The sequence below is a fragment of the Episyrphus balteatus genome, chromosome 1 (genome assembly GCF_945859705.1).
Source record: "Episyrphus balteatus chromosome 1, idEpiBalt1.1, whole genome shotgun sequence".
NCBI classification, from domain to species: domain Eukaryota; kingdom Metazoa; phylum Arthropoda; class Insecta; order Diptera; family Syrphidae; genus Episyrphus; species Episyrphus balteatus.
This window is the reverse complement of record NC_079134.1, coordinates 139,888,544-139,907,541: the sequence shown is the minus strand read 5'-3', so window position 1 is coordinate 139,907,541 and position 18,998 is coordinate 139,888,544. Positions and strand designations below refer to the sequence as shown.

General features: G+C 31.1%; 2 protein-coding genes across 4 annotated transcripts in view; both read left to right on the top strand.

Annotated features, from left to right (window-relative positions):
- LOC129907170 (neogenin) overlaps window positions 1–15,707 on the top strand; it is a 409,252-nt gene extending 393,545 nt beyond the window's left edge. For 2 of the 3 annotated variants that reach the window (XM_055983259.1, XM_055983257.1), the window contains exons 6-14: window positions 3,546–3,672; window positions 3,887–4,042; window positions 7,289–7,498; window positions 7,559–8,883; window positions 8,928–9,064; window positions 11,064–11,201; window positions 11,273–11,447; window positions 12,359–12,492; window positions 14,841–15,707. In XM_055983259.1, the coding sequence (XP_055839234.1) occupies window positions 3,546–3,672; window positions 3,887–4,042; window positions 7,289–7,498; window positions 7,559–8,883; window positions 8,928–9,064; window positions 11,064–11,201; window positions 11,273–11,447; window positions 12,359–12,492; window positions 14,841–15,073 (2,635 nt within the window). In that variant the 3' untranslated portion in view covers window positions 15,074–15,707. The remainder of the gene's footprint in view (window positions 1–3,545; window positions 3,673–3,886; window positions 4,043–7,288; window positions 7,499–7,558; window positions 8,884–8,927; window positions 9,065–11,063; window positions 11,202–11,272; window positions 11,448–12,358; window positions 12,493–14,840) is intronic. The other variant, XM_055983258.1, reaches the window with a different exon arrangement.
- LOC129907187 (protein stand still) overlaps window positions 1–18,998 on the top strand; it is a 123,201-nt gene that overhangs the window by 77,931 nt on the left and 26,272 nt on the right. The window lies entirely within an intron of this gene.

The following is an 18,998-nucleotide window of genomic DNA, read 5'->3' as shown; positions in this document are numbered from 1 at the left end:
TTTTTGTAAAAAAGCATTTATATAATTCTAATGTAGGTACATAAGTGAACAATAAAAAAATAATTTTTGGGTTTAAAAAAAAAAATTGAATTTTTTTTTTTTTTGAAAAATCAAATTTTCGAAAACGTTACATTGGATTTTTTTGTGTTGATCAATGATTTCTACAAAATGGCATACCATTTTTTTTTGCATTTTATTTTTAACCGGTTTATTTCAATTTCTGAAGATGATAAAGAAAAATTGTGAGTAGGTACAAAAAGTTCAATTTAAAATGTTAAAATTTTATTGTTATGGTTCGAAAGAGGGGCCAATTTTTTTTTTAAGTTTTAACATCCAAGTCCCAAACTTTAAATACCTACAGTGTTTAAAAAATTAATAAAGGATATAAAATTAATAATTCGTTGACTCTTCTCCATAACTTCACCCCCTTTTTTACTTTTAAATCCATATCAATTTTTGTAGGTCAGAGAGTGAAGGTGTCTAGGGAACAAATATTCAACCTTTTACGTCTTTGGTCTGAATTGTTTAAGTGACTAACAAAAAAAAATAATTTTATAAGGTAGTTCTTGCATGCCTCGACTTTGTTAACCTGATTGCTTTGGTAGTCACTTTAAGGATTCGGACCAAAGACGTAAAAGGTTGAATATTTGTTCCATAGACACCTTCACTCTCTGACATACAAAAATTAAAATAAGGGTAAAAATGGGAATTGGAGACGGGCCTATAAACTATTATTTTTTTCTCTAAAACATTGCTTTGAATACCTTAAAAATTAAAATTCAAAAAAATATTAACAACCTTCTGAAACTGTTACTGTAAATTTTGTTTGTTCTTCCATGTTTTCCCTATTATCTATAGCAGTGTTTTTCAAAATTTTTGATAATAATGTATCGACATTTTTAAATAGCTTTATACACTTTACCCCTTCAAAACTCTATCTAATAACATAAGATTTTACATATTTGCGAAGAAATTTTTTTTTCCGTGTTGCTTCCCTGCGTTCAAAAGATTTTTTTTTCCCTGTGTTCAAAAGATTCTAGAAGTAAGTTCTTCGGAAAAAGTAATATTTGTTAGATGAAACTACTGATTTACTTTCCAGAAATGGATTCTGAAAATGAAAATGGAACTATGATATGTATTTCAAATTTTTTTTTGAATAATTCGGTTGAACTTGCTCATCTCCACCGTCATGATATTTTACATCGACATTCTTTTCCAAATTTATGAGGATAATTTTTTTGTCCCAAAGGCTCATACTCATTATTCAGTACATTTTCTAGAGATCTATCTCTGATAGATCGCAAGAGCTTAAGCTCATTTTTATTACATACGACACAACATCTTTTTGTCTATTTGTCAATTTGTCAACAATTCCCCTGAGAATTCTTCTTTTTTTTGCAAATATGCTGTAATATTCCTCTTGAATAAGAAAAGAACTTGAAGTTTAGCTGTTTGTATATGAATTTGAGGTGTGACTTCTTATTTAAAATATTTGAGGAACACTTCCTCAAGCCTTAAAAGTCGCTTTCTCTCAACTAATCACTGATTCAGTAGCTTCAATATTCAACCATTTGACTGATTGGTTGTATCCTTTTTGAAAATCCTAGTCTTTATAAACATTTTTACTGTTAGAAATCGTCATTTTTATCTGGAACAAGTGCTTTTCAAGACAGATTACCAACAATTTTAACTGGCTGCCATGTTTCTAGACAAAATATCAAGTAGACATTGCTTTGAAGAATTTGTACGTGCTACTATTACTTTCAATCTGTTTTGCTTGAAAACCCAAAATATATTCTTTACTGAATTTTAAAAACTATGTGTAGTGTATCTAATATAATTTACTCACCTAAAATGCTTAACAAAACTTTTAAGGAACTAAAGGAAAAAAAAGACATTTCATTTATTTAAACAAGATAAATGTGTCCAAAGTTTTGAAGTGAACAAGTTTTCTTTCAGTTTTTCTTTAAAAAAATCTCTACACCCCTTTCTCCCTCTCTCCTTTCATTGAATATTTTGCAATGTAAATATACCCTTTCTTTTAAACTCGTTCCGGCAATTTAAATTGTTACAAAATATTTTATTAAAAAAATCTAAACAATTTAAAAGAAAATCACCATCATCTCTAGCAGAATAAAAAAAAAACCATCACCTCATTCACGTCTTTTCCTTAATATCAAAATGAATAAGAAAACAGAAGAATAAACCCCCAACATCAAAAAGTCAACATTCTTGCTTCCTTTTCATGAGAGGGCATTTCTTTATTTTTTTTTTTTTTTCAGTTTTATAGCTTTTTCTCTAATCCGACAATTGCTTACATTCTGCATAGCAAATCGTTTCTGCCGCATTTAGATACCATTTATCTGGCTGCTAGCTTTACATCTATCTGCATTGAAGTACTTTTCTTTCTATTGGTTTGCTATGGTATTTTCATCCCTTCGAAAAATGCCTTTTTGTTTCAATTCCATTTTACTCTATGTTGTGCCCTTAATTGTCTTTTGTTCTTAAATTTGATGGTTTACTCTTTCCACCGAAGCCAGCAGAGCCATCACTTAAAAACGTCTTTTCTTTCCAACATTTTCTATATAGTATCAAACAAAAAGAAAGTTCATTGAAATGGTTTTATACCATCATCAGCAAATGGCACAACACAACAAACCAATACAACCAAGTCAGCTATTAAAAGTTCACTAGCTTCAGTTTTTATATCCTCGCAAGACTGCAAGATTCCTTTCAAACAACCCTCCAACCGACCAAAGTCTCCCATTTGATAAATGGGCAAAAGTCCAATTGAAAGGGAAACTATTTATTCCAATATCGAAGAATTTTCTGGCATCCTTTGTCGGCCGGCGGAATCGCTCTCGAAATATAGTTCTTTTAGCAAAATTAACTGCTTTAACTATTCAGACTTTCATTGAGATAAATTGCCAAAAATAGTCCCATCGTCCGTCCAACAAGTAGGATGTTCCCCCATCGTCAAAATTTTTTAAGTGAAAGTTTTACTCCAAAAAACTCCTCATATATTATATCGAAGTGAAACCCCATACAAAAGAAAAGTTTCGAGGTTTGAGAAAAATGACGTTCTGTTTGGTCTTTTCTTTATTATAAAGTGTTTCGGAAGTGAAGGCAGACAGCGCAACAGCCAGAGCACAAGCAAGCAGCAGGAAATCATTGATTTCGAATTGAAATTCCTTTTCTAGCCCCAAGGAAAATTAATTTCAAAGACTGCTGCTGCATCTTCCAGCGCAATGGCATTCTCCAGCCACACCACACAACTACCACCAAAGTCAGTATTCACGCCCATACTCTCCATTGACAGTTAGACTTTTGAAATTGTATCACGTCCAGACAGAGAGAAAATTATAATTTCCTTCTGCCGCACCTCAGAGCTTGCTTCCTTCGTCATCATCGTCATCATGATGTTGATGATGATGATGATGGGGAGCAGCACGTATCCTTTAATCCAAAAAGGATTCATGAAATATGTTTTATATATTTATTTATTTTTTTTTTTTTTCTCTTTTATTCACCCACACACCAACCAGGGAGCAAAAAATCATCACAAAATCACATGACGACCAACAAGTCAACATTCAATCCCTGATGCCAGGAAAAACCTATCAGTTCCGGGTTATCGGCAATAGCAATTTTGGTCCTGGCGAGTCATCTGAGGTGAGTTATATATTTATATCCATATGTGTTGTGTATTTGGTATTATCTTGTGTATTGGTAGCCACTTGGTCACTTTTTTTCCTTTATTTTAAATTAAATCCTCTGGTGTATTCTAGAGAAGAGATTTTTTAAAAGCTATACCTGATGGTATAAAAACCTTATTTTTTTTCCAAATGATTTGATTTGTGTTTTTTTTTTTATTTTTTTAAATTAGATTTTGGAAGTGAGGACACAACCGGAAGAGAATATTGCTGGTCCACCACGAAGTGTTGAAGGATATGCGTTGAACCACAAAGAGATTTATGTGAAATGGGAACCCCCAATCATCACCAATGGGATTATTTCCAAGTATCGCATCTATTATGCTGAGGTTGGTTTTTGGATTTTTCATTTTGGTTTTTTTATAAAATTGGTTTTTCTAGCTTTTTTCGATTGGAAATAGATTGTTTTCCCTAAAATTGGTTTGATAGACAGATTTTAGAAGCTCTTTTTTTTTGTGTATTTTGTCCCATGTGTTCAATGTTTGCGTTTTATATAGCTTAACAAATTGATGTAAATTGTTGATCCTTTAAATCCCTCAACAAAAAATAAATAAATAATGACCTGAATGTTGATACAATAGTAATACATAGTAATAAAATGGATATAAAAAGTTGGTTTTCAATGCGGTTACAATCCTTTTGATGAATAATATTACAGCAATTTTAAAGAGGATTAGTTTTAGTGAAAAAATATTTCACTGCCGATACTTTTTGTAGCACATTTAATCCAAAAACGAAATAGTTGCCATTTAAAAGCAGTTTTTCAATGATAATTTAAATTAGAGTTAATTAATTCTGCAAATCTAATTTAAAAGGTCACGAAAATAGGATACATTTTTAACCCAGGCTACTTCAAAAATAATTTTTTGTAAAAGGTATACGTAAAGAAGTGCAGAACTGGCATCTTTAATGATCAAGAGCATCTGTTCAGTTAAGATAAAGCTAATCCGATATCACTAGAATATCCCATGCAATAGCTGATTTAACTTTTTAGATTCTTTCTGGCCACCTGAAATAACAGAATTTACGCCAACTTAACTGACTAATAAATATAAAATTCCAATATTAGAACCTTTCTACAAACAACGGTGTTCCACTTTATTTTTCCTTTACGAAACATAATCTCTTAAGCCTAATTCATTTTTTACACTGCTCAAAAAATTCTATTTATACAAAATTCGGGTTGGGGTCAAAATTCTGCCGGGGTCAAAATTCTTTTGTCAAAATTCTGCTTTCAAAATTCTGATTTACAAAATTCTGCTTTCAAAATTCTGCTTTTCAAAATTCTGTTTTTCAAAATTCTATTTTTCAAAATTCTGCTTTTCATAATTCTGCTTTTCAAAATTCTGCAAAAAATTAAAAAAGGGTTTGGAAAATGTTAAAAAGCGCGCGCTTTTTAACATTTTCCAAACCCTTATTTAATTTTTTGCAGAATTCTGTAAAATCATCTTTTTGAAAAATTATCTGCTTATTTGATTACTTACCTACATAATTTGTCATTTTTTATATGCGAATTAATTTTTGTTTTATAAATGAATAAATTTGAAAATATTAAGAAAAGTTTTTTAATATTAAACATTTCCGAAAATAACTAAAAATTTATTAATTTATCAAATAAAGATGAATATTCAAAAATTTGAATAAGAAAAGGAATATACAACATCGGTTCCAATTAGTATACATATTTTATTTGAAAGAAAGTCAGTATATGCATTTCAAAAAATATTTGCGACACTTAAATAAAAAAATTTAGGAAAGTACCAATGTTGAATTACATTAATGAGGTGTATTTTTCTTTAGCCAGCGCATATGCTATAAAAAAAAAAAAACAGAATTAGCAGAATTTTTTTGTTCAAATATAATGCTGGCAGAATTTTGAAAAGCAGAATTTTAAAAAGCAGAATTTTGAAAAACAGAATAGAAAAAAAGCAGAATTTTGAAAAACAGAATTTTCGCTGAAAAAGCAGAATTTTGAAAAGCAGAATTTTGAAGCCAGAATTTTGACCCGATCCCACAAAATTCATTAACGAAAAAAATTGTCAAAATTGGCAGAAACTGCTGACTTCACCTATTCCTTGTCAGCAATTTTTTTTTTCGTCGAAATTATTTTTTAAGTTTGGGGAATATAATATAATCATAAGGTCCAAATAAGGCGGCAGCAGATCCAAGGTGCCGAACCCACGTTTATGTAAAGCAGTCGTCGCCAAATGTCTTTTTTTGACTGAAACTTAGTTTTAAAGAAGCAGATAGTCTTTTTGTCCACTCTCGTCTCCTTTTTTCTTCTTTTCTTTTTTCCAAAAAAATATTAGCCATGACTTTTTCAGATGGAATCTTTTACGCTCTTTATACAGACAATTCTATTTATTAACCATTGATTTTCCAAGGCAAGATTCTGCCTATAAGCAACTGACATCCCTTCAAAATAATCTGCAGGACTGTATTTTTTCCAAGCCATAGCGAGAAAATTGTTTCCCCGAATTAATATTGTCTCTCCGATACACTTTGTTAAATCAACAAAAACACAATAATAATTAACCGTTTTCAACCAAACTTGGTAAATTTTCCCTAAAGAGCAAAACGAGAAAAAAATATTTCCTCCATGGCTTCTCCAATCCCTTTAATCTGCAAACCTATTCACCCTCTCTGGGCTCTAATTCCAGTTTCTGTCTTAAAATCATAGACTGCCTTAATTAAGATTATGCAAACCTCATTTTGAAATTGGAAAGGTTTGCAATTTTTACAATAATCATTTATTCCATTCTTTTGTAATTACTCTAAATTAATTCAAAGAAAAAGTTGAGTTTCTTGTCATTACGCCCTCCAATAAATCATTACATAAAATCCCTTTTGATTCAAATGCTGCTCATCGATCGCTTTTTTACCGTTACAAATTCCTAAATTTGATCTCTCAATCCTTCACAACCCTCTGGAGCAGTTTTTTTTTCTAACCTCTTGTTCCTTTTTTCTCAAGTTTTTTTTTCAACTAATAGCTGTAGATCAAATACTTTGTAACCCAGAAAAAACACGATTTTTGGGTAATGACGGACTTCTATTGTAGAAAAAATCCGGTTATAATGGAAAATACCTTGTTAGCTTAAGGACAAAATCGCCTCACCTGAAAAATCGACTTTTCTGGGTTACATGGTATTCGATCTACATCGATGCTATACGTTTTACCACAAGCCTGTCCTTTTGGTTTTCTCCAACATTTGTCCCTCACTTTTGTACGAAAAAATTGACTAATAGCTCCATATTAGTTGTTCTTTCATTATTAACACTCAGTGAATAATACCATTCTTTTTGTCTTCACCGGCAAACAATCTCAAATCTCAACCCATTCTTGCACCAGTCGTTAAACTATTTCTAAAGTTCTTTTTACCAAATCTATTTCCATACACAAAACGAATTCTGGCATTGTAAAATAGGAAATATTCTGAAAACTTCATCAAAATTGTTAAGCCAGTCTCTTCAAAACCCAATTTTCCAATAAAAGTTGGCATGTCAATGAATGAATTTAAGAAAAACTTAGTATACAAAATTCTAATTTTCTATTTCTCTGCAATTTGTCTTTCTAGGATGATAGTGGTGCTGAAATGTACACCGACAGCACATCGCACAATGTTATCCTAAATGAACTGCGTCCATTTACTGAGTATACTATTACCGTTGTGCCTTTTAATCAAAACGGAATGGGTGATCCATCGAATGAGATGAAAGTCAAAACTTATTCATCATCACCTTCAGAACCACCAAATAATGTGACCTTAGAAGTAACAAGTTCAACGGTAAGTTTGATTTTCATTTCACTTATTTTCAATTAGACTCACATCTCTTCTATCTTACAGTCAATCACCGTTCATTGGGAGCCACCAGCTGAAGAAGAACGAAATGGTCAAATCACTGGCTATAAGATTCGTTATCGTAAATTAAAAGAAGCTCCTGAAGTTAAAAGTACCCCAGCTAATATTCGTTACTTTGAATTGACTGATTTGGATCGAAATTCTGAATATCAAGTCAAGATAGCTGCAATGACAGTTAATGGAACTGGACCATTTACCGAATGGCATCGTGTTGTAACTCTAGAAAATGATCTCGATGAGACTCAAGTGCCTGGCAAACCAGTATGGATTGGTGTTCGTACTGGAGCTGAGAGTATAGCATTGCATTGGGGTCCACCTATACAACATGAGATCAAAATTCGTAATTTTGTCCTTGGTTGGGGCAAGGGTATACCCGATGATAATATTCTTGAACTTAACGAAAGTGAACGAAGCTATGTGCTGAAGTCACTCGAACCAAATAGCGAGTATGTTGTTTCGTTGAGAGCTCGAAATATCAAAGGAGACGGGCCACCGATTTATGATAATATCAAAACTCGAGATGAAGAGCCTATTGAGGCGCCATTGCCTCTTGAAGTGCCTGTCGGTTTACGGGCCATAACAATGTCATCTACGTCAATTGTTGTCTATTGGATTGACACAACTTTGAGTAAGAACCAACATGTTACAGATAATCGGCATTATACAGTTCGTTATGGCATCACTGGATCCAGTCGATTTAAGATGCACAACACAACCGACTTGAATTGCATGTTGAATGAGTTACGACCCAATACTCAGTATGAATTTGCTGTAAAAGTTGTCAAGGGTCGACGAGAATCAGCCTGGTCAATGTCTGTTCTGAATACTACTCTTCAAAACATTCCTATATCTCCACCTCGAGAGGTGACAGTTCGTGCCGATGAAAATAACCCTCAAAGTGTAATAATCCAATGGCTTCCACCGAAACACAGTATGGGCCAGATATCCGGCTATAGTGTGTACTTTACCACCGATACCACAAAACGTGATAGAGATTGGTCCGTCGAAGGTTCCAATCTCGATGACAATATGTTGGTTATAACAAATTTGAAACAACACACTACATATTACTTCAAGGTGCAAGCTCGCACTGGCAAAGGTAATGCACCATTCTCTGCCTTAGTCTCACACACAACTGGAGCAGTGGTTTTGAATCAAGAACCTAATACAATTAGCAAAGGAATCACCAATGAGATGATTATTTACATGATCATCTTTGGAACGGCAGTGATTTTATTTATTGTTGTGGCTGTCATTGTGATTTTGTGTCGCAAAAAGCCACAAAGCTCACCAGAGCATACGAAGAAAAGGTAGGTTGTGATTAGTAACTCATATATAGCTCCCCTTTAAAAAGTGTTCCTTTCTCCGACGTTTATAGTTATCAGAAGAATAATGTTGGTGTACCAAAGCCACCAGATCTATGGATACATCATGATCAAATGGAATTGAAGAATATTGACAAACCAATGCATAATCATAATTCAACTCCAGGTAAGTTGGAATGTTTTATAAATAGAAAATTTAAGTGTGTGCTCTACTTTTGATTGCGTCTAAGATCCAATAAAAACGTGTATTCATTTAACTCATTCTGTAGCTAAGCATCAGTTCCGAACGAATGGAACAGCTCTTTGCTTTCGCGCCGCACCTATCTTGTGACTGATTTATAGCTTGATATTCATATGGTTCGGACCCAGATCATCCTCACCATTATTTATATGGGTCATGTCTGATTTCATTTTTTGTAAGTCAGATGCATCGATGTTTTTGGCCATAATAGTTCAAGAATAATTTTTCACGTTTGACGGTTTGGGAAAGTGTTCCTTTCAGATCCTCAACACCGACTGTCTACAGCTTACCCCGCATTTTTCTGTTCTTAATTGGTTTCTTTGGAAAAATCATTTATATGTATTTTGATTTTGATAAATCTGTTGAGCATGGCTCTTTCAGTTGAGAAGTCAGTGTCTCCCTCCTTTTTTCAACGTTTAACTCGATGATACTCTCAGCAATTTCGCTCTGAGTCTGAAGCATCGATCTCAATGATTTCATCAAAAACTTTAACTGGTCACTATGCTTTCTAGATGGTGACGCTGATTCCAATACAGATATGATTAAAAATTTGATCTTTTCCAAAATGAGAAATTTTATCACGAATATGATCAAAACAATCAAACAAAAAAAGAATTCATGTTTTGACTCGAGTTGTAATCAGGGTAAAAGGTTCCGTTTTTATTAAGCTACCCCACTGAGGAAAACCATACAAAGCCCTAGAAAACGCAAATATTTGACAAACCAAATTTTTGCATGACCAAAGATTACAGAAAAAAACACTAAAATGTCCCACTTGTAGAAAAATGTTTGGTCATTTGTAAAAAATATTCGAAACTCTAATAAATCTTCGGTTCCAACACACGTTTACTATCCTTTAGATAGTTCTTTCGAGAAAGCTTACCTTCTTGTCAGACAGTTTGCTACCAGTTTAACTTTATCAAAAAGTACCTATAATGAACCACTTGAGCAGGTAAATAGTTTAATGGGACCCATCTTTTTCGTACTCTTGCAGGAGTTCTTAAGATTCATTTTATAAAGTTTGGCACCAAGCTCTTTCATCAGAAATGGTAGCATTCGGTATTGCTGAATCTCTTGTTCAAGTAGTAGTTGATGGATTCAAGTCTAAAACCCATAATACAAACAGAGGTGTGCCCCAGGGCTCCGTTTTGTCTCCGCCTTTCTCATTTTTATTAATGATCTGCTCTCTGAAAACTATAATACACCTAATTGTTTTAGCGTGGTAAACTATCATGCCTGTCCATTTTTTTTTTTTTACTGTTCAAATCAAATAACTAGCTGTATTACTCCCCTGAAATAATTCAACCGTAAAACCCGTTCGTCAAGAGATCTCCTTCAGTTTATACTTGAGTCTAATTTCGGATTCTTTCATAAATCGTACTATGAGAATGTGGAATTCATTAACTGTATTAGTTGTTCCTCCCATTTTTATGTTCAGAAATTCAAAACAAATCGGCATCTTCATTTTTGTTCCCACTTTTCATAACACTCATTGTTTTATTGCATAGAAAGGGTAGCCAGACCCTTCTGGGCGCACAGATTCTTAAAAACAGACTTCCAAGACACTACCCTCAATCCCAAAATTACCAATCTGGTCTCCGTTCGTTTATTCGTAGCCATCAGATCTCCTTGGACGAAGGGTTGAACATTGAGTGATTACTATGCTAGCATTTGCGCCCACTAAAAAGTAGTAAGCCTGATTCCGTTTCCGTTTCAAGCCACAAAGACTATCGTCATACATCTTTTTGAGCAGTTTGCATTTTCAAGTTTGTCTTGAATTGTGACTATTCGTGACAGAAACTTGTATAGTTTTGGTCAAATTGTCCCCTTACACAAATCAATTCTCAAACACTCGGATTCCATCATTTTTGTATACCTTTTTCATTCTATTTCAAAAACTAATGATTATTTTTTTTGTTTCTAGCTTGCAGCGATGGAGCATCAAGTAGTGGAGCTCTAACACTTCCTCGACCAAGTTTGCATGAATACGATATCGAAGCTCCAGTTCCACCTTGTGTTACAAATTCTCTAGACAAACGGTCTTATGTTCCAGGATATATGAGTAAGTAAAAAAAATGAAATTTAAGTCTTCTACAGAAATTCGTTTACTATGAAATATTTCTTCCATTCCAGCTACTTCTTTAAATTCGACAATGGAACGACCACAATATCCACGAACGCAATATAACATTCCAAATAGGCCACATATGGGTGTGGATACAACTTTATCACAACAAAGCCTGTCACAGCCACAGAATAATTCTTTGGCTCAGACACCAGAACATCCATATATGTATGATGGATTTAGGTGAGTTAACACGTATCTATTAGGTTAGCTTCTAAAAATTCAATAAATTAAGTTTGCGTTCTAAAATCGCATGTTTTCGAAATATTCGAGGCTCCGATTTGTCACATGCCTTACCAACTTTATTGATTTGACTTTTTTGGCAGTGGGCTTTAGATAATCCAACTGGAATAAGCTCGATGCTTAACTATTGAATTCAAAGAATATAAATTTTTTTACTTAGCCTTCCACTGTAAGCCTTCTCGTCTCAGTCATCTTTTTAAAATAAATTCACTTCATTTCACAAATAAATTTTTCTTGTTTATAATTTTATTTTTGAAATTTTATATCTTTCATTGAGAATTTTAAATTTATTCAAATGTTATTAATTAAATTTTTCAAAATTTCTGCAAATTAAATTCCAAAATATTCTTGTAAATGAGTTTTTTATATGAAAAGCTTTGTGAATTATTTCGATATTTGGGAAGTTCCGAAAAACGACGACGTCGTGTCCATATGAGTCCTAGCACATTGCAAAGGGAAATTTTCAAAAATGGCAAAGCATCTGTAAATCCGTTTTTTAATTTCTTAACTGAAATTCGACATCGTACGAAACAATGCAATGAGAATTTGAATGTTGTGAGATTGGCTCGAACAGGTGCAAAGTTATGGAATTCGAAGAGTGATGAAGAGAAGAGACCTTATAGGGATTTGGCTTTGCAAGAGAGGCAATTGAAACGGTTGCAAACGAGACGGAAACCTTTGGATAGGTTTACGCATAAAAAACGTCGAAGAAGAAGAAGACGTCGCATTAATTTGTCCTAGAATGTTTATATGTGCTATTTTTAATTTAAATTTATAAATAATAAATTGATGTTGTTGTTTTTTGTCAATACTCACAAAAAGTTGTTTTTGTTTTTAATTTTGTTTTGCAGCAATCCACCATACCAAACAGCAATATCAACTGTGGAGACATCAAAACGTGGACATCCACTAAAGAGTTTTGGAACTCCTGGTCCACCACAACCTGGTGTACCGCCTCCGGTTATTACCACATGCTCTAAGCACAGTAAGTGAAAAAAAATTGTTTTTATTTTTTTAATTTGTTTATTCATAAAAAATGCAAAATTTGGAAAGTTTAGTTTCTTGGACTGCGGCATATGAATCATACGAAGAATGTGTAGAGAAATTTTAATTTTCAAAAATGACAACAAAATGTAAGATTCAGAACCCTGATGACCCTTGACTTTTGTCTTTAGTTATGCTAGTTTCCATGAAGTCCTTGTATAAGCCCTGTGTAAAAAAAAAAATAAAAATAAAAAATAAGGAACATCTTGATTTGTAAATAGATAGAAATATAGTAGTTTTTTGAGGAGATATTAGTGCCTCTAAATGATATCATGTATTCTTGACGTGATTTATGTGTACTTAAAGTGTACGAACTTTTCTTAATACACATATTTGAAGAGTTTAAGAGAATTAAAATGCAGGTGCTAATCTACGATTGTTTCTGAATTTTATAATTAGTACAGGTAAAATAGTACATAAAATCAACAAATACAAAAAAAAATTGTTACACTCATGAAACCTGGCAAAAAGATTGCTTTTGAGATAAGAACCAAGAAGCAAAAAATTGGGTGGAAGGATGTTTTTTCGCAGAGAAGAGGGAGGGAAAATAGTGGTGAAAAAAATAGTTTGTGGAATATCATCATATGACACATGTTTTTAAGGTATTTTTTGATGCGGAATCTAATGACATAAAAATAAAGTCAATACGATTGTTCTGAGAAAAGTAATTGCCGATTAAAAACAAGGGTGTTTGTTTTTTTTTACTTCAAAATGTAAAATATAACCGAAGCCAATGTGAAAAATATGCTAAACTGATGAAATTCGGAATGAAGGTTTTATATAAAGCAGGAACAAATTATTCATTAAGTTCTTAAAAATATTTTAGGTGACAGGGTGTTTTTTTATGGGTTGAGTTATGTATAAGAAAGGTATCCTAACAGCTGACATAAATTTTGTTAATTTTTTAAAGTTGGTGAAAAAGTTTTGATTGTTATAAGAACTAAGAATCTACAGAATTATCTTGAGTGAGAGGGTGTTTTTTTTTTTAGAAATGATGAAATTAGGAATTAGTACCAAGAAACTGGGAAAAAAATGTTATACCAATGAAAATTGGTACAAATGTTTCATTTATAACAGAAACCAATAATTTAAGTAGTAGGTAGGTTTAGACGTTTTACACGAATCATTTCAAGTGTACCACAAAATATTCTCATAAAGAGGCTCATAATATTTAAAATTATCCGGAGCAAGAAGTATCCCCTTGAGTTGACTGCTTTTAATCTAAGACAATACTGTGTTTAACAATATAACCACTTTTTTATTCATAATAATGATAATGTGTTAGTTTTTAACATTTTTGAACATTCCTCTGTATTTCAAATTAAAAAAAAAAAACAGTGAAATTCGTTTAAATCTACTTCTGATTTTTACTTGCTCTATAGGGCAAGTATTGGTTTCGTGTCGAAAAAAAAAATTGAGGTTTTAATCAAAACCAACATTAAGATGATGGAGAATTCCGAAAAAGTGGGTCCCGCAATTCCGTCCGTCCGTCTGTGCGTCTGTGCGTCTATCTGTACACATTTCCACAGCCTAAACGGGTGGACGGATTTTCTTCAAATTTGGTACAGATGATTTTTATGGAATTCTGAAAGTTGTTTTTTTTTTTGGTTTTTTTATATCTCGTTTAGAACGTATACTTCCCATACAAAAAAATACGATATTGCGAATTTCTCGAAAACGGCTCTAACGATTTTGATTAAACTTTGTATACGTAATATTTAAAGCAGTGGCAATAAAAATGCATTTTTCTCAAAAAAGTCAAATAACAAAAAAAAAATTTTCATTTAACAAAATTTTACCCTAAATGTCGGCTCTTCCCCAATATTAATTTTTTTAAAATTTAGAGCCAGCTTTTAAAATCTATAAGTAGACTAACATAAAAGTGCTTTGAACTGCAAGAGCAAGTACGTGCGACCCCAGTCGTGCATTTTATTTACTTCTATCATCCTAAACTACGGATATTTATAACAATAAACCTTTCGGTCGTTTTTCTTTAGATATTATCAAATCTATTTAACTTTTAAGTCCTTTTCCTTTAGCTAAGCTTTAAAATGTATAGGTTTAAAAAAAAAAAAAAACAACTTTGACCTTAAACCTCTGTATATTTATTTTATTCCTCCTTTAAAAAAAAAGCAACGAAGATACTATTTCTTTGCAAAAATATTTGAAAAATATAAAAAAAAACCCAATCCAATTTTGCTATTTAATTTTAATTATCCAAAATTAAAGTAAAAATTTTCCACATAAAATTGTTTGTCTAATTTATTTAATTTTGTTTTCTCTTCACAGCACCATCAGTTACAATACGTCCCCAAAACGCTTCACCATTTAAAAAACCATCATTCTCAGTTGCCACACCCACAAATCGCCTAACAGGCTGTTCATCAATAGCCCATTCAACAGATGAAATACAAAGACTTGCACCAAGTACTTCCACCGAAGAGCTAAATCAAGAAATGGCCAATTTAGAAGGTCTAATGAAAGATTTAAGTGCAATAACTGCCAGTGAATTTGAATGTTAACACATCGATATTAATAAAAATTAAAAAATTTATTAAAGAAAATAATAATAATATTAGCCCCCTTTTACCCCACCACTAACCCATCCACATCCATCCATTCATCCTTAAAACAACAAAAGAAACACCTTTTCACTTATAAAATTGTGAGCACTATTATAAAAAAATTTATAATTATTATTAGAACAAAAGAAGAAAAAAAAATGTTTCCTTATGCCATCCCACTTCTGACACAATTTATTTTGAAAAAAAGACGAAAAATTGATAAAAAAAAAAAACTAACAAAACTGTTGTAAATCAGGTATTTTTTTATAACGAAAGAAAAAAAACTTAGACATGTAGATGAAAAACTTACATACACATTAAAATTAAAAATTACACCGAAAATAGAATTTAAACAAAATAATAAAAATTTATGTACGCACTCAAGAACTGCCCCATATTAGCGGGAGAGAGACAGAAACGTATAGATCTACTACAATTAACACAACAAAAAAACACACACATACATACATGCATGCATATCACGTCAACCATGTTGTTATAAATAAATAAAAGAGGACCAGAGAGTGTACACCTAATGTCCTTTGGTAATCATTATTTTGTTTTTCAAATTTTTGCTAAGTTAAAGTATCAATCCTACAAGTCAAGCAATAGTTTTGTCAGTTATCACATATTTTTGATAAATTTTTTATATTCATTAATTTAAACTTTTATTCATCAAGAACCGTTATATACAATGAAGACATTTTTGAAAATGATTTTATAGGAATTTAAAATCAGTAAGAAAACTTATTTGGAACAATTAATTTTTGTTTGGTTTTTAGTTAAGAAAAAAATGCTTTTTTAAAAGCTTAAAACATATATTGATGACACTTAACTTTGATAGAAAGCTTTTGCTTTAATATGCACAATTCTGATATATATAGGTTTTATAGAGCTTCCTTACTTGTATGTAAACCCTTGCTTTGTTTACGTATAACATTTTCGTTAAAAGATTCTGCTAATTTTTTGAAAATTATTTCGGGACACAATTCGCGCCGTTTTCTTAAAAAAAAAAACGAAGCTTTTTAGCTTTAAAGCTCGTATTTGTATCCAGCATTGTTTTCAATACATGTCGCAGTTGATTTTACACATTTTTTAATATAAATTAATCAAGTTAAATGGTCTCAACTTGAGAGCTTTAATCTCTCTTTTTTTTTTACTTTTTTTGAATGTTGAGTTCACGAATCTAAAGAATTTTTATTCTAAAAGCTATTTATAAAACAGCCAAAATATCCAAACACTTTCGGTGTGGAGAGATTATTTACCAAAGCTTTTCAGATTACATCGATCAAGCCGAATAAAGCTCTTTTTATATGTGTGTTCCATAGGCAATTTTCCAAAATCAAAACAATTTAGATCTAAAGCTGTTTTTTTTTTTTGCCAATGTTTCAAATTCTAGAAAAATGTTTATTTTTTTATTAAGTTGATAAAATTACAAGATTTTTTGGCAGTCTACTGTCACATTACAATCCTTGCAAGATTTAAGCTTTTAAAATTTTTTAACACTTTTAGTTTTACTGCAATCAAACGGACTTGAAGCTTCGTTCCAATTTTATAATTTTAATCAAAGAACAAAAAAAGCTCGAAATGTATAAAAATTGTTGAAAAGCTCTAAAAGTACCTGTAACAGAACCTGTTATAAAAACAATTTTACATCCTTAACACTAATTGTATGGTTTTAAGGATGTAAGATTCATTGTATAGTGATTTCTGACAGTGACTCTTGATCTTGGAGCTTTTTCCCCTTTTCAGAGCTTTTCAATAATTTTTTTATTCTGTTGCAAGATTATTCTTTTATAGATAGTGTTAACAAAATACCACCTATATAATTGTGTTCAGAAATTTGTCCATGAAATGAGTTCTGATAATGATATCTGATACCTTTTCAACAATTTGATTGTTTTCTTTTAAGAGCTTTTGTGAAAAAAAAATTCACATAAGTGAAAGAAGCCTTCTTTTTCTAAAATGAGCTTTTTGTGTTGGATCTTGTAATACATTGTTGTTTTTTGTTAAGTGAAAGTTTCAAAAAAAAAAACTCCAATAAGATCTTAAAGCTCTTAAAATGTACACAAATTTGTATAGGTCTTTACAAATTTGGTATAAATTTCGTCAAAATAAATCAAAAAGTTTATTTTTAAAAAATGTCTGAAATGTCTTCATGATATATTACGGTTCTTGAAAACATTAAAAATACACTTGAAAATAGTTTTTTTGAAATCGAGACAACCAACCATTATTGTGTTAATATAAAATGAGACGGGGTTTTTAAATAAATTTAAAAAATAAATATATATAAATGTGATGTAAAAAAAAGCTATATAATATTCTTTTTCTTATTACAAAAAAAAAAAAAAAAAACATACTGCTTAAACAATTCTACTTATATCTTCAAATCAAATGTGACTAAAAATATTTTTTTTTCTTTATTTTTGTTTGTAAATCACAAAAATACTTGTAAATATTTATAAATTAAATTAGAATTATAAAAAAAAAAACTAACTTCACTAACTTCATTTCTAACTTTAGAATATTAAGTCTTATTAATTATACACAATACAAACAACAACAACTACAAACAAAAATAAAAAAAAGCATAAAATTAAATCTAAAAAGGATAAGATTATTGTTTAAATTGAATTTGTAGGGTTTTAAAAAACTTACGAGGTAAAAGTCCTTTAGAATGTGAGACATAGAATTCCTCCTTAAAATAGAAAAATCCTGATTTGTGTATTTTTTGTTTTATCCACTCCTTCGATACGAATTTAAAATCATTTTTGAATTAAAAATATTTTAAAGTTCTGTTTTTTTTTTTTTTTTCAATTTAATTCCAACATTCTCTCAGGGTTTTAACGTTCTTTTTCTTGAAGAATGCAATACAATCCTGTCATTAACACAATCATACACAAAGTTTTCTTATTTTAATTTTTGTTTGCCAAACTGTTGGTTGCATGTGAATATTGTAAATTCTATTCTTAGCCATAAAAGATAATCCGTTTAGGGAAACCTTTAATGATTATATTTCTTTCCCAAAACTGCTTGAAATTAAATCCAAAATCTTAACTCTCATTTTGTCATTATGAAAAATACCGTCACAAGAACCTTCATGTCCTATTTAAATTTCTGATTGAAACAAATCTGTCCTGTCGCAGTCAGATTCACGTGAAAAACGTTTCACAGAAAATATTTTTCACTCGAAAACATTTCATTTCAATTATATCTTGTTGCGAATTTCTGCGAAATTTTTCAAAAAATTTACCCTTAAGTAAATACAAATGAAATCTAGTAAAAAAAACCTTGCAACCTTTCCTTACTGTAGCTTGTTTTCACTTAACTCATTCATTCCTACTGTGAGTTTCACGTGAAAAAGAAAAAAATTAAATTTCATTTTTCCCTTACTTTTTTCATTTAAAATATCTGGTAACATACTGCTTACAAATCTTTTTTTATTTAAATTTGGCAGGCGTACGGAAACGTACATTTTTCATTGTGGCTTTCAGCCTGAAAACTTTTCACGCGAAATTTTTTTTTTGTTCGCTAAGCTAAATTTAATTTGACTCGTATTTCATTTCAAACTAAAACTTTTATCCGAAATTCACTATTTTTAAGTAAAACGTGGACAAGGTTTCATCCAAACAACTTGTATTTAACTTTTCCCCTTATTTTAATTCAAGGAAAAAATTGTCAACAAATTTCTCTTGTTGAAAATCTTTTCACTTAAATTTTGCAAGTGAAAATAATCACCATTTAAGCGGAAAACGAAAATTTCATTCGGAAAAAATTCATAACACGTGAACAAAATTCACCCGGAAATAATGAATTTCACTCTTCTTTAATTGTGAATTCTGAGCTATAATTTGTTCACGTACAAGAAATCCGCCTTTTT